This window comes from Lactuca serriola, chromosome 4 (assembly GCF_051521515.1).
Source record: "Lactuca serriola cultivar US96UC23 chromosome 4, Lser_US96UC23_V15, whole genome shotgun sequence".
NCBI lineage: Eukaryota > Viridiplantae > Streptophyta > Magnoliopsida > Asterales > Asteraceae > Lactuca > Lactuca serriola.
This window is the reverse complement of record NC_136411.1, coordinates 84436751-84459797: the sequence shown is the minus strand read 5'-3', so window position 1 is coordinate 84459797 and position 23047 is coordinate 84436751. Positions and strand designations below refer to the sequence as shown.

At 36.1% G+C, this 23047-nt stretch overlaps 1 protein-coding gene across 1 annotated transcript; it reads left to right on the top strand.

The window, feature by feature from the left end:
- The first annotated feature begins 19988 nt into the window (after nt 1-19988).
- On the top strand, nt 19989-22217 carry LOC145100232 (DNA ligase-like protein). The gene is made up of 8 exons (XM_079037587.1): nt 19989-20203; nt 20400-20489; nt 21083-21142; nt 21228-21267; nt 21366-21459; nt 21577-21636; nt 21730-21821; nt 21935-22217. Exons 1-8 carry the CDS (start codon nt 20019-20021, stop codon nt 22019-22021), a joined length of 708 nt encoding a protein of 235 aa, XP_078893713.1. The 5' UTR covers nt 19989-20018; the 3' UTR covers nt 22022-22217.
- Nucleotides 22218-23047: the final 830 nt, after the last annotated feature.

Sequence of the window (23047 nt, the reverse complement as noted above, 5' to 3'; positions counted from 1 at the left end):
AAGCCTTCAGTCTATACGGGCCGCCCTGGGTCTGTTGGCCTTCAACACAAAGCAGATCCGCCTCAACCCAACCACACACACAAACCATGTTGACATATACATAACAAATAAGCATACATATAATGTACCGATATAAACATTACCGGGTTTGTTGACTGGAAGCATAAAGCAGTACAGTCTCAACCCAACCACACTACATCAACACATGCTACTGGAAAACATATATCAAGAACAAATAGCAGGCAGATCTAACAGATCACTAAGCATAACACCATCCTATCTACCAGGATAATGATCTGACAGATCACCACAGTACTCAATCAGACGATAAACAATGATAATAATCCAAAGGGCCAACATTGATACCTTCGACCCATAAGTACAGTAAGGAAAACTCACTTCGAATGCAGAAATTCCCTGAAAGAAATCCCTAGCTGCTGACCTGCCGGCTCCCGAGCTATCAATATCAACAAAATACCAAATTAGCAATTGGGTTCCATGCTATAATCAATAATCCTTACTTGGGGTAAAATAACCATTTTGCCCTGACCCAACATGAACCAAAACTGAGCCCCAAAAACAAAAGATCCATAAAGGCCCATTAATGGCCCAATTTTCTAAATTGGGCCCAACCCCATATAGACCTTATCCTAAGCCCATAAATTTCCTTATTACAATTCATATTACCTCAAATAACCCTTGGGACAAACTTGCTCAAAGACATAAATCGAAAGTCAAAGTCAACAGTCCTAGTTGACCCAACTCGCCTAGTAGTCCTTCAACTCGTCGAGTTTTTCTATCAATCTGAAAATGTCGGGGAAAACCGAGCCAACTTGCCAAGTTCGCCAGAAACCCACATCTTAATACACTAAGCACTTAATCCATAAGGACATGACTCCAAAACATAGATCTGACTTCCTTGAGCTGGAAAACCATGTAAAGTTGCCAACTTTACGTTCATGCATGTCTAAATGAAGCTCTTAAGCTTAGAATGGACTTAATAACTGACTTAATGCATGCATGACACCAATATCCTCATAAAGTTTGCACCTTTAATCTCAAGGGTATCAAAACCAACTCAAATCTTGATGAACAACCCCTTAAACGACTTCATTCCATCATCATCCCCAAAAACAGGCCTAAACACAACAAAACCCAAAATAAGGAGATCTAATCATCTATAAGTCAAGGTATGAACTTGATACCTTAGAATGACTGCAAGAAATGGAGTGATACTGGATCCAAGACTTCCTTCTCCAAGCTAGAAACTTCAAGATCTTCTAATTCCTTAAAAAGAACACCAACTTCCTTCCAAGGCTCCAAAAACTTGACAATCGAGGCTACAACTCGTTTTAGGGTTTTGATAACAATGAAGTCTGATAAGGAGGCCATCAAAAGGACATAAGGATCTTAAATAGGGTGCAAGATCCTAAAAATTAGGGTTTCCTTCCCAGCTGCCAACTCGTCGAGTTGAGGCTCCTCAACTTGTCGAGTTGGTTCATTAAACCTTTGCGATCCATCCATCTTCAACACGACAAGTTGGTCCCTCTAACTCGTCGAGTTGAACTATAAATAGGGTTATTCTCAACAATTTCTCTTCAAGATTTTGGATGTTACAACTCTCCCCCACTTAAACTAGATATTGTCCTCGAAATTTGTCCTTACTTTTCTCATCACACCAAACACATTGATCCGCTCTACTACAACCCGAGAAAACTATCGCTTCCCAAAAGCAACTGGAACCAATCCTAGTAATACTCACCATCCTGGAGAAGAACGAACCTTAAACCCTCGCAGAACCACCTCTACCTCTCCCGAAACCTAGAATCTCAAATTGACCTGACTTCCTGACAGACCACCCACTCTAATTCACTATCAAACCAATTCCATAAGAAGCTTAGACTAAATCAAATACTTCCAACCCATATTATCTTGACACATAAAGGGATGAAAACACATACCATATACAACTACAGATTAGTTACACTTAAATTTGATTTCATCCCCGAAATTGCTCCTTACTAACACTCATAACAAAACAACCACTTGAGGAACGCACCCAAACATGCTACACATAAAACAACCTTCCCAAAACAATCAAACCCAAACAGAAACTTCCAACCTGAAGAAGAACAACCCAAGATCCCATGCAAAGACCCAACCTTATATATTCGAACTTGGGTATCGAATTAGTCAGACTCCCTGACAAACCTCCCAAACTGAACTGATTGCTAAAACCATGACACTTATCCATCGAACAATATATCCAACCTTTGATGATAACAATTCCATAAACACACAAGAGATACAAAAATACAGACTTCCTCGACTGTCGGGCCGATACACAGCTGCTAAGAGCCCGAAACCTCATCACTTCTATTCATTCATAAGATGAAGCCCTCCAGGAGCTCATACACGTAAGCTAAATCCTGAACCCTCCAACTGATACCTTTGACATATAGATTTCTTAACTCTCTCCACTCTGGATACGGAACTTGCACGGACCCACTCGCGATTCCTAACACGAGTTTCCACCCAAAATCCTGCATGAAAATGGCTACCCATGATATTGATGGGTTGGAGCCATAAGAACTTTCCTATGTGCACATGCAAACCCTAATTGCTTGGATCTAGGTTTCTCTAATCGAACATGCATTGTATCCAATACTTTCAATACTAGATCTAATGTAAACAATTGATTCTAATCATATGAATTAGGATCTAGAACAATACCTTGGATTACTTGCTTGATACTTCTTCTTCTTGGAGCTTAGAGTCACCATTGTCACTTCTCTAATGGCTTACAAACACCAACTAGCAAGAAGATGATCTTGAGAGAGAGGGAGGAGGGTGGGAAATCAGCCCTAGGGTTTCTTGCCTTGCATGAGTGGCGATTTCCTCACCCTAGGGGTCTATTTATACTATGAGCTACTAGGGTTTCACCTTTAACCCTAATTGAATAACTTTTTTTTTTTTTTTTGAAAAGAGAAAAACTCCTAATTGAATAACTTAGGCCCTAAGCAATCCAAGATCCTCCTAGATATTAGGCTTAGACGATTTTAAGGTTCCCAAACCCTAAATTTCATCCACCCTCATAAACATAAGGATACATAGCCCAAAACACAACTATCACACATTTGACAGTTTATGCCCCTTTATTCAATTAACCTCTTTAAGTCACCAAATTAATTCTTAATTAATATATGACTTATATTAATCAAATAACATTATTAATCCTTTAATATATTGTTCTCATAATATATTAACAATAATATCTCTTCTCTCTTAACAAATCATCCTGTCAAGTTGTTATGGTGAAGGCAACCCAAAAGGACCATGCATAACCGGATCAAATACTTACCAAATATAGTTACAGCCTTAGACACTAATCCAACAGTCTCCCACTTGGATAAGTATAGTAACTATATATGCAAACACAATCCGATTTGCAATTGTAGCTCTCAAAGACGCTGTCAACTCTGATCTTATCAATCTCCTGTCCTTTAGATAAGGGATCGTACAGTCCTCTGTTTAGATATTATGCGAACAATCTTATGGAACTTATTGTCCAGCAGTTGGTTTCTCGATCTCAGATTCATTTGACATAGAACTTAATTGAACACATCAATTCAGTCCTGACCGGGCCCGACACATAAGTCAAATAAAATCATCGAGTGCCTGTGATATCGCTTTTATTCTCTTAGGATAAAAGTAACAGATAAACTTTGACCTATCTGCATTTACTATTTACTAATCAACTATACACAACAATGTGTTTTATGACATCAATTTACTGATGCGGTTTCGCATTGTCAATGCACAACCAATTAATAAACAATAAACCATATATCTTGGTTTTAAGACCATATGATATTATCGTCTTGCGATCACTTGTGTCACATTCCATAAAGTGATTCCAGCAAGCATGGGTTTATTCCAATGCTCAAAACTTGTTCATAAGCACTCATGAATGTTGTAGCAAACCTTTGTTATGTCTAATACACTTTTAGACAATCTACACACCAATTCATAACAATCTTCATTCATACCTACTTCCAACATATGAACGATTGTGGACCATTCGAATAATTCAATTATTCTTAATAACTTAATTATTCAGGAAGTCAAAACATGCAAAGTGAAACAATAGTTAAACAATTAACATAAGACAATATCTTTACTTATAAATAATACTCTTTTATTTAATAATCAAATGTCAATTACATTTATCTATTACGTGTTTCAAAACTATCTAATCTAAACTAATATCGTCTTTCAGCCCAATGCTCCTAGCGTGCTGCAAATGCTTAACCCTACTCAGTCCCTTCGTAAGCGGATCTGCTGGGTTATCCTCTGACGATACCCTCTTCACTACGAGGTGTCCTTCTTCTACTCGATGTCTAATAAAGTGATATTTTCTATCGATATGTCGAGATCTACCATGATCCCTCGGTTCCTTGGTCAAGGCAACCGCTCCCTCATTATCACGGAAAATTTCCATAGGCTCCTTTATAGCAGGCACAACTCCAAGGTCACTAATGAAGTTCTTCAACCACATCGCCTCCTGCTTCGCTCGCTGCAATGTACTCTGATTTGCACGTTGAATCAGCTACGGTCTCTTGTTTGGAACTTTTCCAAGTCACTGCTCCTCCATTAAGAGTAAAGACCCAGCCCGACTACGAACGGTAGTTGTCCCTGTCGGTCTGAAAGCTGGCGTCACTATACCCTCGCACCTTTAAGTCATCACTCCCTCCGAGAACTAAGAACCATTCCTTGGTCCTCCGAAGGTACTTATGTTGGGTTTTGGTATACTACAACATCCTATGGTGCACATACAACCCTAAATACCTTGGATCTATGTTTTCACTAATTATACATGCAAATGGTTTCCAAGGTATTAATCTTACAACTAGCATGCATTTAACATAAAAATATAATATACTAATTAGCATGACATACCTTTTGATGGAGCTTGAATTCTTGGTGTATTTGGCCTTAAAGAGCTTAGCCCCAATAGTGTGGAAGCCTCAAATGGAATCACAACACACCATGGACAAAGGATGAACTTGAGAGAGAATTCCCGAGCCAGGATTTAACCTCCTATTAGTCTCTTACTTCGTTCTCTCACTATCCTTATTCCCAAAATATAGGAAGCCTCTCCGAGGTCCTTCATAGCGAAGCACTTCCCGAGCCAGGATTTAACCTCCTACAAAGTCGGGACTGATGGGTTTTCGCAATAAGAACATCCTATGTGCTCATGCAAACCCTAATGCTTGGATCTAGGTTTCTCTATTGTACATGCAATTCATCCAAGACTTTAAACCCTAGTTCTAGCATACAATTAATCATATTAACATGTGAAAGGGTTTTAGAACTTACCTTGATTGTTATGTAGCAATAACAATCTCAAATCCTCGTTGTAATGACTTTAGAAAGCTTAGAGTCACAAGTGTCACTCCTCTAATGGCTTACAAACACCAAGAGCAAGAGGATGAAGAATAAGGAGAGAGGAGGCTGCCCAAAACGTGTGGAAACCCTAATGAACAAGTTCACCATGTTTTTGAGCCTTAAGGGTCCTTTAAATAGTGAGGCTATTAGGGTTATCTAACAAGGAAACCCTAATTTGGATGCTTAAGCCCTAAGCAACCCATGGACTCCTTCCTTAAAGGCCTAAGACAATTTCTAATGGGTTTCCCCATAGAATTCGTCCACCCCTTTAATATGGAGTCTATTAGCCCAATATTCAACTATCACACAATTGACAGTTCTAGTCCCTTAAGTTTAATTAATGTCTTTTAGACACAAACTTAATTCTTATTAATTATTGACTAATATTAATTAAACAATATGATTTCTCTTTTAATATATTATTCTCATAATATATTAATGAATCATAACTAATCCTTTCTCTCCATAATTCATCCCATCAAGTTGCTTTGGTGAAGGCAACCCAAAAGGACCATGCACCATCGGGTCAAGTACATATTAACATAGTTATGGACTTAGACACTAATCTAACAGTCTCCCACTTGGATAATTCTAATAACTATTCTGCGTACGAGTTCAGATCCTGATCTGCAATCGTAGCTTTCCAAAGCCGCTGTCAACTCTGATCTTATCAGATACGCGTGTCCTTTAGATAAGGGATCATATATTCCTCCATTCTAGATATCGTATAGATATGAGACATGAATTTAATCATTCTCTCTATACTATTTCCCGACTTCCGATTTATGACGACTGACAACAGACTACAATTGAACCATCAATTTAGTCCCAGCTCGGCCAAGCACTTAGGTGCCATCACTAAATCATCGAGGGGCCCAAAGATATTGCTTTTATCCTACTTTGGATAAAAGGAACGAATAAACTTTAACTCAATGCTCGCTTGCACTCACTTACCGAATTACACACAACAATATGTTTTATAACACCAAGTTACTGGTGTGTTTACATATTATCAATGTGCAACCGACTCGCAAGATACAACTCACACATCTCGGTTTAAAGAATATAAGATGTTATTGTCTCACCAATCACTCGTAATAAAATCCATGAAGTGATCCAAGTGAGCGTGGGTTTAATCCAATGCTCAAATCATATTCATAAGCACTCATGAACGTTACAGCAAACATTTGCTTATGTCTAATACACTTTAGACAATCCACACACCAATTCACGTCAGTCTTCATTCATACCTACTTCCAACATATGAACGACTGTGGTCCGTTCGAATAATTTGACTGTTCTGAACCAATTAAATTATTCAGGAAGTCAAAACATGCAAAGTGAAACACAAGAATAATACTAATCCCATATGACCCCAAACTTTTGAGTATAAATAAAACACCTTTTATCTATCACCATATTGATTACTCATTATTTGTTGTTTCGGGTAATCAAATTCTTACTTGAATTATTACAATACTTGTCCCATGCTCATAGTATGCACACAATGTTTACCCATGCTTCTTACTTTGTGAAATAGATCAAATGAACACATTTCCAATCATACTCATTTTACAACTCCTAATCCTTTTCACAAGTGAAAGAATATCAAATTCTTGCCACTTATAGAATATGCTAGATTCTAACATTTTATGCATTGATCCTTTTGTAACGTCATAGCACAAAAGTCACAATGACTATTTCCAATGAAATTACAAATTTCTCTATCGGAAATTGTTACAAGACAATTCCATAGATGTGATATCTTTCACTCAAAGTACATTCCTTTGAACATCCTTTTGCATAAAAGTTTCTAATCTAGACATAGATTCTTAATGCCCAACTCCCAATATGGAAACATTTCCATATTTTTCCATATGACAACTCATTCCTAATAGAATCTTATCTATTCATAATAATGTCGATATGGTCCATCCAATATCATACTTCCAACTACTCACAAGCAACCAATCCTCAACGAGCTTTGGATCTTCCTTTGATAGTTGTTTAATTATCTTAGTCAAAGCCGATTATTGTCCTTTTTCCCTCTAAATGCGCTAGACATTTGGAAAATTTTAGAATGGTTAAATATTATAGCATTTGCAATCGATCCTATACCCGAAGTGTATGGGACACGATGCATAATGTCTTACATAAAGATTTGATACTTTATCAATCTTCTGCCATAATATCATATGTGTCACATTCTTATGATTCGAATTATGATGAGGAATGTCATAATCATAATCGAAATTTAAGAACTCACTATGTATCCTTGACTAAGTTTATTAACATTCCATATCCTAAGCCTTTAGTTTTGAAATGAAGCATAATATTCTCTCCCTTAATTATAGAAAAAACAACTATTCAACCCTTGCAACTTTGCAAAGTATGACTCTTGTTTTCTATAATTAATATTGCTAACTTGCAATACTTGCCTTAATAATCATGCAATCATAACATTTATGCTCCCACTATTACGATGATTATTATCATATAAGCATAACACTTATGCTCCCACTAGCTTTGACATGTATTCAGAAAACAATACCTATTGAATTTCTTACGTTCATATTTCTAATACTTAATGCTTTGATAATATTTTATCTAAGCTTCTCAAACTTATACACCTTTGCCTTAGATAGCTCATATGTGTGTCTAAAACAATTCAGACTAATTGCCAAATCTCACAATTCGAATTATGGAAAGGGATACAGTAACCATAATCGAATTCGAGAATACAATTTCACAATCACTATCTTCTTAAAATCTCTCTTAGTGAAATCATTTCCTCACAGTCATCTTCATGAAGGAGGGAATCTTATGACACTTAGATTTTAATGGTGTATGTGTTCCTATCCATGCGAATTTGTCAAAACCAAAGTTTGCGACAAATCCAAACTCATATGGACTGAACCTTCTCAATCTTGATCTCTTGCCTTATGGTAACACAGCTGCCCACCATGTCTTCCAAGTAGTTAAGCAGCTCACCCTTTCCTATCAATGTACTTTTCATTCATCAAAGTGCTTGCCTTTTATGCGTTTAAATGAGAACTCATAATTAACTCAATTGGAACCGCACAGAAACAAGATGGTGTCAACACGATAGGTAGTAAACCTCAAGTCGTGTGCTAGTGATGATTGATAAGGTTTATTCTTGATTAGTTCTTGAAACCTTTCAAGACCATTAAGACTCCTACTGACTCCTTGACATATAATATTCTCTTGTCAATAAACATTTCTCGACAAACAAATATTCAAGAGTTAGTGCAACTTTTATCAAGACTAAACATTTCACAAAATTGGTCCTAGTTGATCTTTGTCTTATCCAAGACATCACTACTTTCCACATTTGATGAATGTTATAAACCTTCTTAATACTTGTCACTTAATGTCACAATCTTAACTCTAAGACTTGTTTTGGAACGAAGTATGATTGACTTCTTGATTTAATCATTTCTTCAATTCTTGATTCCTCTTCTCAGACATACAATTGTACTAAGACTTACTTAGAGGATCAATTGAGATATGGTCCTTAATCATTAAGACCTTATCATAAAACATAATAAAAGGTACTTTCCCTTCTTCTTAGAATAGAGAAACTTTTTATCTTTCTGCCTACTTGATTCTTCTTATTCGTTCTGCTATTGATCTAAACTCTTTCAAATCAACTCGGAATTACACTTAATCTTATAAGCATAATCATATCCACTAAACTTTTAGCAAATCATGACGAATATCTTTGTCACTCTTGTGGTGGATTTAATTAACATACAACCTTATGTACTCGATCTCCTAGTCCTTCACTTGACACTTTGTCAACGAATTAGTCAAATTTCCAAATATGAAATTTCTCATTCATCATGCAACCAAGTTGTATGATTCCAAGTTTCTATCCAATTGAAACTTGGGCGATGAGAAACTTTCCCTATTTGGTAAATTCTTGACCTTTCCAAAAATAACATAATTAAGAATCAAATCCATTATTGCTAATAATAGAAACTTACAAATATCAATTTTTCATACACGCCCTTGCAAGGATAAATAAATAATATAAAATCAAAATTTATTTTATTGCGGAAAAATTTGTCCTTAGAATGCAATTCAATTGAAAAACTATGTTGTTACATATTCCTAAGCAATATATTCTAACTCCAAGTAGTAACTTAAGAATCTAATCTTCAATCAATGCGATCGAAATCCATTTCTTCACGATTAGATTCGGCTTCAGCTTCCTTTCTTTTCTTCGATCCTAAGAAACATTAAAATGTAATCTTATCACATCATGTATTAAGAATCTAGAATAGGAACTTAAAAGAGTTAGTTAATGGATTTTACCTAAAGTAGAGCCATATGTTTTGACTCTCCCATCCCTTAGATCTCTTAAGTAAATAGGGCAGCTTCGTCTCCAATGCCCCTTTTCTTGGCAATAAAAGCAAATTGACTCTTTTGGAACAGCACATGGAACTACTTCTGACTTTGCCTTTCTCTTATGATCAAACTTTTTGATCATGGCATGCCTTTCATTGCCATTGCCTATATCCATAGAGGTCTGGAAGGTAGATCCACCAATCAACTTTGCTTTTCCAGTGCGCCAAATCATTGCTGATTCAGCAGCAATAAGCATATAGGTGAGATCAATGAGGGTTATGTCGTGGTTCATCATATAGTACTCTCTTACGAACTCACTATATGAGTCAGGAAGCGACTGAAGAACCCAGTCAACAACCAACTCCTCACAGACAATATATCCCAACATTCTTAATCTATAAATGTGTGACTTCATCTCTAGGATGTGTGCACACACTGACTTTCCTTCTTCATGTTTACTTGCCAAAAGGGCTTGAGTGAGTTTGAACTTTTCAATCTTTTGAACTTGTGGGTTAGGGAGAACAATAGGGGGAGGTGGAGGAAGTGAAGCATGATCTCGTGTTTCTCTATTGAATCATGGAATATCATCTTCATGTGAAAAGCTTGTTCCACGGGATTTGGGAAGACCATAGTTGTCATACTCTGACATCTACAAAACGGGAGAAAAATTAAATTCAAGTTAGTTGATCGATTGAGTCCTTAATAAATCACCCAAATTAGATATTAAGGCTAGGACCCAACACAATACTCTACAACATGGGAGAGGGATGCCGTAACCCAAATTGCAGAACATTTGAAGGTAAGTGAATGACGATTCACTAATTTCCACCATGAAAAACGAAACAAAATTAAGTTTTAAATCTATTGAAAATTCCTAGATCTTTTGAGATTCATTGAACTTTTCAATGGCATGTTTAAATCTCGATATGCCCCTCGATTTGTGACTAGGATGTCGAGGATCACAAAGCAAGGTGTGAATAACCATGCAAACTTACATGGTGCCCCCACATGTTACAGTCACCTATTCGATGTGCCGGCTAACTACACACGCTCCACCGAACTATGACAAACATTGAGCCACCCTTTGCTACCTTTGCTTAGAACCATTTAATGTGACGGTTAACCAGACACACTCCACTAACGTCTTCGCAAGGTACAAAGTGTAATTTCATGGAATTGCATCAATTCACTTTTGCCTAAAGTAACTAAGATTGGGAATTTGTAAAGGCATTTAGTTACTTTTGTATTTCATTATACTTATAATGTAAGGTTTTTGTCCTATCCTACCCGTTCGCTAACGACCCTCCACTAGCAAAGAGTGCGGTGGGTAAGAGTGGATACCCATTCAATCGCCATTTTATAGGCAATTTCCTTAAACACCCCTTATAGACCAGCTTCGTGAATGAGACCTACTAACGGTAAGACTGACTTTTTACTCATACATATATATAATGTTAGACTTTTAATGTTATATATAGTATAGGGTGTATTTTACACTTTTAAAATACTAGATGGTCAAATTTAATAATTATACTTTTAATTTAATTAAATTGTAAACCAAAACTTATGGATTTATTAAATCTCTTTTAATTATACACCTTAATTAATTAATAAAACCATAAGGGTGTGATTTGAACTTTTCAAAACTATACTAGGGTTTTAGAATTTAACATTTCTAAATTAAACTTTTAATCAACTTTTAAATTCCAAAACTTGAGGGCAAGTTTTGAAACATTTCAAATCATTAGGGTTTAGAATTTAAATATTTCAAAATCAAACCTTTTTAATCAAAAATTTAAATTCCAAAACTTGAGGGTAAATTTTGAAACCTTTTAAAACTATTAGATCAAAATGCAAATAAGGAAATTAAACAATTAATTGGTGATTATCTAATTATGATCTAATTCAATTTCATGCAAGATAATGATCAAATAATCCAAATAATTTAACATTTATCAAATAAGGCAACAATTATCTAATTAGATGACCAAAATCTTTTATTTTGACAAAGATAATCATAAGGAATCAATAAAATTCAACTTTTATTAATTTTAAACAATTATGGCAGTTATCCTAAGTCAAAATAGGCAAAAATCCCGAAACAGCCTCCTTCTGACGCTCGAACTCGCCGAGTTCCTCTATGGACTTGCCGAGTAGGAGCAACTCGCCGAGTTCATCAGGCAGGGAGCTAAAAAACGATTTTTGAAGCTTGAACAAATAACCAAAGCATCAATACAATAGAAACCAATCAAGGCTCTGAAACCACTGATGGGTTTTCGCCATAAAAACATCATATGTGCTCATGCAAACCCTAATGCTTGGATCTAGGTTTCTCTATTGTACATGCAATTCATCCAAGACTTTAAACCCTAGTTCTAGCATATAATTAATCATATTAACATGTGAAAGAGTTTTTGGAACTTACCTTGATTGTTATGTAGCAATAACAATCGCAAATCCTCGTTGTAATGACTTTAGAAAGCTTAGAGTCACAAGTGTCACTCCTCAAATGGCTTACAAACGCCAAGAGCAAGAGGATGAAGAATAAGGAGAGAGGAGGCTGCCCAAAATGTGTGGAAACCCTAATGAACAAGTTCACCACGCTTTTGAGCCTTAAGGGTCCTTTAAATATTGAGGCTATTAGGGTTATCTAACAAGGATACCCTAATTTGGATGCTTAAGCCCTAAGCAACCCATGGACTCCTTCCTTAAACGCCTAAGAAAATTTCTAATGGGTTTCCCCATAGAATTCGTCCACCCCTCTAATATGGAGTCTATTAGCCCAATATTCAACTATCACACAATTGATTGTTCTAGTCCCTTAAGTTTAATTAATGTCTTTTAGACACAAACTTAATTCTTATTAATTATTGACTAATATTAATTAAACAATATGATTTCTCTTTTAATATATTATTCTCATAATGTATTAATGAATCATAATTAATCCTTTCTCTCCATAATTCATCCTATCAAGTTGCTTTGGTGAAGGCAACCCAAAAGGACCATGCACCATCGGGTCAAGTACATATCAAAATAGTTATGGAATTAGACACTAATCCAACAGGGACGTCGTTTCCTATGAGCAGTATGTCATCGACATACAAAACGAGGAAGCTAACTATACTCCCAGTAGCCTTGACATATACACATGATTCATCTTCACTTCGTACAAATCCAAACTCTTTGACTTTCTCATTTAAGCAAAGATTCCATCTACGAGACGCTTGCTTAAGTCCATAAATGGACTTTTCAAGCTTGCACACTCTATTGGGATGCTTCGGATCGACAAAACCCTCTGGCTGAGCCATGTAAACATCCTCAGCCAACTTCCCATTAAGGAAAGAGGTCTTGACATCCATCTGCCATATCTCATAATCATGAAATGCAGCAATGGCTAGCATCACCTTAATAGATTTTATCTTAGCAACTGGTGAGAAGGTCTCATCATAGTCAACTCCGGGAGTTTGAGTAAAGCCCTTCGCCACTAGTCGTGCCTTATACGTGTGCACATTCCCATCCACGTCGGTCTTCTTCTTGCAGATCCATTTGCACGCAACCGTCTTACGTCCGGGCACATTATCAACCAAATTCCAAACTTGGTTGTCATACATGGACTGAATCTCGCTGTCCATCGCCTCTTTCCATTTTACAGACTCTGGGCCTGCCATGGCTTCCTTATAGCTATTAGGTTCATCTAGATTTATTAGTGTACCATTACTAATATACCTATCCCCTTCTGTAGTAATATGAAAACCATAAAACTGGGGTTGAACTCTAATTCTTTCAGAACGTCTAAGAGGTAAGGACTCGTCAATCGGTTCAAATGGAGTTTCCTCCTCGGGCTGAGCGCCAGTGTTAGAGGTTCCTTCATCGTACGACTCTTGCATCTCTTTAAGATCGATTTGCCTCCCACTGTCTCCTTGGCTTATGAGTTCTCGCTCTCGGAAAACCCCTGTCCTCTCAACGAAAACAACATTGTCACTCGGTCTATCGAAGAGATATCCAAAGGATTTCTGTGGGTAGCCGATGAAAATACATCGCTCACTTCGAGGTTCGAGCTTTTCGTGAGTCTCGTCTTACGAAAACCTCACAGCCCCAAACCTTGATATGTGCCAACGAGGGAGCTTTCCATGTCCACATCTCGTGAGGTGTTTTGGCAACCTTCTTTGTAGGGACTCGGTTAAGGATATGGGCGGCAGTCTCTAAGGCATACCCCCATAATGAGATAGGTAGTGAATCATGACTCATCATAGAACGAACCATGTCTAACAGGGTTCGATTACGCCTTTCTGCCACATCATTCAACTGCGGTGTCCTAGGTGGCGTCAATTGTGAAACTATTCCGCATTCCTTGAGATAGTCGTGGAATTCAAGACTTAGGTACTCTCCTCCTCGATCGGATCTAAGCATCTTGATTTTCCTGCCCAATTGATTCTACACTTCATGTTTGAATTCTTTGACCTTTTCAAACGTTTCTGACTTGTGCTTGATTAAGTAGATATACCCATATCTACTATAATCATCGGTGAAAGTCACGTAGAAGCGGTTCCCATCCTTTGTGGTAGATCTAAAGGGCCCACACACGTCAGTGTGTATGAGATCCAATAAACCGTCACCCCTCTCACAAGTGCCAGTGAAGGGTGACTTGGTCATCTTTCCAAGTAAACAAGATTCGCACGTGTCATCTTCCCTAAGGTTGAATGACTCCAACACTCCATCCTTTTGGAGTTGGGCTATGCGCCTCTTGTTGACATGTCCAAGACGACAATGCCACAAGGATGCTCTATCCATACTATTGGAAGAATCCATACACAACACATCATTTCCTAGGTTATCTACAACCATAACAGTTTCATAAATTCCATTACAAGGCATTGCTTAAAAATATAAAACACCATTTAGATAAGCATAAATCGAACCATTCTCATTATTAAACGAATATCTAAATCCTTGTTAAAACAAACCATGAAAAGAAATGATGTTTCTTGCCATATCTGGCGAGTAACAACAAATCTAAATTCAATCCATTACTAAGCACTAAAGAATACACTCCAATCTTGGTAACAGGCGACGATCTTCTGTTCCCCATAATTAGATTTATTCTTCCAAGCTCCACATCACTATTTCTTCCTAGTCCCTGCAAATCAGAACAAATGTGGTAACCACACCCTGTATCAAGAACCCAAGAAATAACATGGGATGAATCATTAGATTTAATTGTGTATATACCTGCAAAAGATGGCTTGATCTTTCCATCCTTGATGGCTTGCAGATATTTTGGGCAGCTTCTCTTCCAATGCCCTATTTTGTGGCAATGATGGCACTCTGCCTCTTTTGGGTTAGGCTTGGCAGGATCAACCTTGGTCCCACTAGAAGAGGAACCATCTTGGGACTTTCCCTTGCGGTGGTTCTTTGAAGATGCCTTCCTCTTCTTGCCCCTTCCCTGCCCAATAGCCAAAACAGGAGCAACGGTTGGATTGGGAGTTGGTGCAACAGACTTGTCCTTAAGGTTGCTCTCAGCAGTCCTTAGGAGCCCTTGGAGTTTACTTAGGGTGACCTCTTCCTTGTTCATGTGGTAGGTCATCCTAAATTGGTTGTAGCATGAGGTCAAGGAGTGGAGAACAATGTCGATAGCCAAATCTTCCCCAAAGTTGACATTCAACTTGAGAAGACGATCGACATACCTTTGCATCTTTTGCAAGTGCACCATCAGAGACTCTCCACTTCCCATTTTAGCAGCGATCATATTCGTTATGATCTCATAGCGCTCTTGCCTCGCGCTTTGGTGGTATCGCTCCATCAAGTCTAGATGCATCTCATAAGGATACATGTCCTCATAGGACTTTTGGAATTCAGAGTTCATTGTGGCTATCATGATGCAATGGACTTTCGTTGCATCACGTTCATGGGTCTCAAAGACAGCCATTTCTTCGGGAGTAGCAGTTTATAGATTGATCTTCTCGAGCTTCTCATCGAGAACATACTCCTTGTCCTCGTAACGCACGATTATGTGAATGTATCTTATCCATTCGCTAAAGTTCGATCCATCGAAAGTCACTTTTTGACAAAGGCTCATTAGCGTGAATGAGCTAGCAGCAGCGTTGTTTGCGTTAGACATCTACAAATAGAAAGGAACAAAGTTGATTAGAGTTAAGTCCCTAATTAACACCCAAAATGGAAATTTAGGGTTAGGACCCAACAACATTATTTACACATTAGAAAAGGGATACCGTAATCCAACATGCAAATAATTTGGAGGTAAGTGAATGACGATTCACTAATTCTTCACCACGAAAAACATAATCTTTAAGTTTTAAATGTATTGAGAATTCCTAGATTTTGAGATTCATTGAACTTTTCAATGGCATGTTTAAATCTCGATATGCCCCTCTAGTTTGTGACTGGGATACCGAGGATCACAAAGCGGGTGTGAATAACCATGCAAATTTACATGGTGCCTTCATTGTTACAATCACTTATTCAATGTGTCGGTAAACCACACACGCTCCACCGAACTATGACAAACAATGAATCACCCTTTTCCACCTTTGTTTAGAATCAATTAGTGTGCCGGTTAACCACACACGCTCCACTAATATCTAAACAAGGGTGCAAAGTGTAATTTCATGGGATTGCGTCAATTCACTTTTCCTAAAGTAACTAAGATTGAGAATTTTATAAAATAGTTTAGTTACTTTAAATAGATTCATTATACTTATTAATGAGAAGAGGTTTGCCCTATCCTACCCGTTCGGCTAACGACCCTCCACCAGTCAAGCAAGCGGTGAGTGTGAGTGTACACCCATTAAGCGCCATTTTATAGGCAGCAACCTTATACCCACCTTATAGACTGGCTTCGTGAATGGGGCCTACTAACGGTAAGACTAGCATCTTTAATCATATATATATATATATATATATATATATATATATATATATATTAAGCTTGTAATAATATATTAGTATAGTGTTGAATTTTATACTTGTAAAATTCTAGGGTTTGAAATTTAAATTATTCAAATTAGACTTTTAATTACAAAACTTAAATTTCAAAAACTTGAGGACAAGTTTTAAACTTTTCAAAACATAAGGATCAAATAGCAAATAATATAAATCAACCAATTAGATTATCTTAATTTGATCTTATTTAATATTACTTGCAAGACAATCCACCAATTCAATTCAAACAATCAATTGTTATCATATAAGGAAATTATTATTCAACTAATTGGTAATTATCTTTTGTTTGGTCAAGAATATACTCATATATATGTTTAAAATCGGATTTTAATGACCCAAAGCAGTTAAGGCAAGTTTCCTCAAGTAAAACAGCAAGAAATCCCGAAACTCCCTCTTTCTGACGCTCGAACTCACCGAGTTCCCACTATGGACTCGTCGAGTTGGAGCTACTCGCCGAGTCCACAGTGGAACTCACCGAGTTCATCAAGCAGAATCAAAAAATCGAATTTTTTCAAGCAACAAGCAATCAACCAATGCATCAATTCAATAGAAATCAATCAAAGCTCTGATACCACGGATGGGTTGGAGCCATAAGAACTTTCCTATGTGCACATGCAAACCCTAATTGCTTGGATCTAGGTTTCTCTAATTGAACATGCATTGTATCCAAGACTTTCAATACTAGATCTAATGTAAACAATTGATTCTAATCATATGAATTAGGATATAGAATAATACCTTGGATTACTTGCTTGATACTTCTTCTTCTTGGAGCTTAGAGTCACAATTATCACTCCTCTAATGGCTTACAAACACCAACTAGCAAGAAGATGATCTTGAGAGAGAGGGAGGAGGGTGGGAAATTGGCCCTAGGGTTTCTTGCCTTGCATGAGTGGCGATTTCCCTCACCCTAGGGGTCTATTTATACTATGAGCTACTAAGGTTTCACCTTTAACCCTAATTGAATAACTTAGGCCCTAAGCAATCCAAGATCCTCCTAGATATTAGGCTTGGACGATTTTAAGGTTCCCAAACCCTAAATTTCGTCCACCCTCATAAACATAAGGATACATAGCCCAAAACACAACTATCACACATTTGACAGTTTATGCCCCTTTATTCAATTAACCTCTTTAAGTCACCAAATTAATTCTTAATTAATATATGACTTATATTAATCAAATAACATTATTAATCCTTTAATATATTATTCTCATAATATATTAACAATAATATCTCTTCTCTCTTAACAAATCATCCTGTCAAGTTGCTATGGTGAAGGCAACCCAAAAGGACCATGCATAACCGGATCAAATACTTACCAAATATAGTTACAGCCTTAGACACTAATCCAACAGATACCTCCTCACGGAACCTTCCTTAAATTGATGAATATCCATTTGATTCTACCCCCAAACCCTAACTGGGGCACTACCAACACCATGGAGAATGAGCCTGAAATCACATCAACCGCGAACTTAACACAAAACCGAACCATATGATAAACCTAAATCTCAACAACTCTTGACTCTTTGATATGCCAATACCAACCACTGCTTCGTCGAGCAACGACGATTAAACCATGAACTTCTGCGATACATCCAACCTTTACCAGTTCCGGTGCACCCCCACCTGAGAATTCACTCAATACAATCACCAAGAACTTGATGACTTACGACTGCATAAGAAATTTCCAACTTGAAAATCACAAATCTAACAACATCTTGCGAACAACTGGAATTATATTGCATACAATCTGCTGAGACTTTTTGATACCTGACTGATACTTCCCTTAATCCTTACAGCTTCCCTTATCCAACCAAAAGATTTACGACTCGCATGACCCCCATTAACGCGTCCACATCGAAAGTACTACAGGCAGAAGAAATGAACCGTCATGATCACTAGGCCCACAGCCTATGACTGGAATGCTCCCGGTAACCCACTGGCATTGTCGACAGTCTCACCGCGCCAACTGAGCACAACATAGCTGCCCCAAAGCAAAACCTTACGAAAACAAAGTCGTACACGAACCGCAGATAGGATAACGGTTACACTCTTGATTCAAATCGGAAGATGAAACCCAAGAGAACCATGCACATAATTCGAACCAAGAGCCCCAAAGCCCTCTTTCTTAGGGTTTTTTTTTTTTTTGATATTTATAGTTAGTTGCTATCAATAGAGAAAACATAGATTCTTTCTAGGTTGCATGCGAAGTTAAGGGTTGAAGTGTTTTCCGCCACATGTAATTTTTGTTTATAACCTAGAAACTCATCAAACACATGTATGGATATTTTAGGAAATACTTACTTGAGCTAAGTTGGGTTGATTGCATGCATCACACCATTTTTTCTTAAAAGAAACTTTTTTGGAAAATTCATTTTCTTTTTAAAATTTTTTATTAACTCCTCAGTTTGAGTTCAGATACACCTGAGAATGTGTCTAAGTCCCTCAAACCAAGACTCTAATACCAACTTGTGACATTCCTAAAATACCGAGTAAATATCTTTAGTCTATCATTTTTCAGAACTTATGTTATAATTAGTTTTTAATTAAACATTCTAAGTATTTTGTCACATGCTATACTTTTCACATTGTAGACTTATGCTTTTTGTTTGGATTAATTTTAATTTAAGTATTGCACCTCAAATGCAAAAGCTAAGTTACACAAAAATTAAATCTCACTTTTAATACTATGAATATAATATATAACAAAGGGATTAAGGGGGTGTTTGGTTTAGCTTTTGTGAGGTAAAAATCATTTTTGTAAAAGAACTTTTTATAAAAGTTATTTTTTAAAATGTATTTGGATTGGTTTTTGAACGGAAAAAGTCAAAAATTAAAGTGTTTGATTTAACTTTTACATGTAAAATGACAAAAAATGACATGTTTAGGGTAGATGATGGGTATATTGGTAATTTAATATTTTTAGCTGGTGAAAAGTTAGAAAAAATCAGGTAATCGTGACTTTTCAAAAAGACTCAAATTACTCTATGGGAAAAGTCATTTACAAAAGTCCTTTTCCATTTGCCAAACATTTTTTGAGACTTTTTCTAAAAAATAAAATCAAAAGTCATTTAAAAAGTTAAGTCAAACACCTTTAATATTTACTTTTTCATAAATAAAAATGTTTTCGGTATGTTAGTTTAAATCACCGAACAAGAACATTTTGAAGGGCGCCAAATTCCTTATTCCTTGCTCTCGCAGTCTCGCTCACAGGCCTTGAAACTCTAAAAATGTCGCCAACAAAATCGAGCTCCAGGAAGAAGAAGATCACTGAATCCGGAACTCCGAAAACGGAGATCAAACGTACGATGGTGGAAGAAGATGTTTTCAACTTCGATGCTAATCAATTGAAGCAGCGAGCTCCGAAGAAACAACGGTCGACCTTTGAAGATGATTTCGATGCCGATATATCTAGGTAAATTCTCAGTTTCAATCTAAAATATCGACGACGCGTCCAGTTGATAGTGAACAGGATTTAATCGAAATTGATTAAGTTTAGTAGTTCAATTGCAATGACTTGGTGTAGACGTGTAGTGTTGCTTATTTTCTGTATATAAGTAATAATCATCTGTAGATTTTGAGTTCGTACAACTTGTTTTGGAAATTTGCAGTGATATAAAAGGTTTGATGAACGCATTACATCAGATCAAAGAGAAAGCGCAAAAGGACGGACAGAAGAAAAAAGAGGAGACTATTTCCAGGTGAACTCCTCTATTTGCTTATGTCTTAATTCTGTTTATTATCCATGCTGCTAAAGCATCATTGCTATAGAATGACGAATCAGGTCTATTTGACCTAGTGAGGTTTTCTATAAAATTTATTAATGTTTTAGCTATCTGGATCTACATAATAAGATAGCTATTGCCTGTTTGCTACATCGCAAGTATGTTCTGGTGATTCTGTGTTATGTTCTTGGATACGATCATTCATCGTGATTTGTAGCAAAGATGATGATTCATTATCTGGTTTAATTAGATCGCAATTGTTTTTATTTCTGTAACGGAATTGTTCTTCCATATATGAGAAGGTCTTATGTACTCTCCTTCTTCAATTATGCATATCATCACTTATCAGTGGACACTCATGTATTTCACTACTGTAACTATTTGTTATACCTAAGAGGCTAAGATATAATTTGGATATATGCACAATCATAATCACAAGATACAATCCGGATATATGCCCCTGATTCATAAACATTTAGTTTGTATTTATTGATTCTGTAGTTTACATATCTTCTTCCTATCTATTGTTCTGTTTCACTGAGATTGATAATATTTTGGTTTTCCAACAGTGTTGCTACAGAAATCAGGTCTACATTTGATGAGTTGAAGTCCAAAGTAGAGAAAGAAAGGTGACTGTAATTACCTACTGATGTCTGCTTGAATCTCTATCATATAGTCTTGATCAAATACACATTCTTCATCTGTAAATTTCAGGCAAAACTTTGCCAAGGCACTATCAAAGAGCTCAAAAGAGGTTTGCAAAGAGAATATCCATCTTAAAACAGTTTACTTGTAATAATTTTGGTTCTCCATTGTTGAATACTTAAAACACTTATAAATTTGCATACACAGTGTGAGAACATGCTGAAGAATGAGACTACCAAGTTCCAAACAATTTATGAAACTTTCTGCAAGGACAAAAACTCACATCTTCAGGCTCTGAAAGGTACTTTAACACTTGTTTATTATAAAAAGACATCTATTGCAAATTAGTCCCTTGATTTTGTGAATTCTTCTGTCTTGAATGATTAATTCCTGAATGTTTGGTTTTATTGCTAAACAGATACCATTTCAAAATACGAAGAAGAGAAGGAGAGATTGTCCATGAGATATGAACAACACAGTAAGCAATCAATCTCCTTCACTTGTCATATAATTCAATCAAAATTAAAGTTGTAAAAAAAATATCAATGTACTTTAATATCTGAGCACACAGGAAAGAAAGAAAAGAACATGATATCCGAGCATGAGAAGGCTTGTGCAACCAAAATTTCTGAACTTGAGGAATCACTCAAGAAAAAGAAACAGGTTAGAGATTGTTGCTTTGTGAATAAATAAATTCGGTTATAAAATAACATTTTCAAAATAAATGTTATAAATTTCATATGCTATGAGTTAAAGATGTTGTTTTTGTTTGGTAGGATGACAAAACATTCAGCTTTCTGAGGAAGACTTTAAGCTCATTTCTTGATACTGCTTCTGATGATGACTGCCCACCTGATGAATGAGGTGAAAATTGAAATCTTGTTGCTACTTTTTCTCTCATATGCTAATAATAATAATAATAATCTTAGTGAACTTTAGTTAAAAAAAGATGCTTATCTAGATTCTAGTAATCCACCACTTTGGATATCAAAATCAACCAGAAACTTGTTTGTTTTTATGCAGTTAGGGATATAAATTGGATTATATATCGATGTTTAAATTGGGAGTTAAATTGATCAATGGAGTTTTATGTTAAAAAGTTTTTTTTTTTATTATGTGGGTCCACCATTTGTCACATCCCTCTTTTAAAAAGTTCAGAGATTGGCTAGTTATTTATTAATCAGATTGCCTGAAAATATAAGGCAAGAAGCAAGATTATTTAGTAAAAAATTTATTAAATATAAATTTATGTATTATGTTTATGCATTCATTGATTTTTTTGTAAAAGTTTTATGTATCAAAATAATCATAGTACCCCTAAGGCAAAATACCATTTTCAACCAAAATGTAACGTTCAATTCTAGGGAAAAATACATTAGATAGTAAAGAAAAAATAATCTTACTTTTTATGATTAAGTCATGACTCATGAATCAGATAGCTAAATTGATAATATAATCAAGTTCGTGCGATATTATCGATGGTCACCAAGATTTTATTGCGGTTGGATTTACAGTGATTTGAAATGGGTCACCACCATTGTATAAAATATATAAGATTATTTATTTTGCATCAGTTGGTCACAACATCTTTAGAGTTTAAGAATTGAAAATGTGCAAAAAAAAAAAAAAAAAAAAAAAAAAAAAAAAAAAAAGCTACTAAGCTGGAAGATTATGAATATTGTTTGCTATTTGACAGACTTTGTTTGTCACTTGAAAAAAAGTTTTTGTTTGGTTAAGAAGAATCCATTATTCTTTCTAAACAAAATGTTTTATATCAAAGTAAAATGATCGAATTAGCCTTTTTTTTTTTTATCATCTATTCCATGAATTTTCTGTTAAAACGTGAGCCGAATTCTCCATTTTTGAGTTATTTCGTTACTTTATTTCTA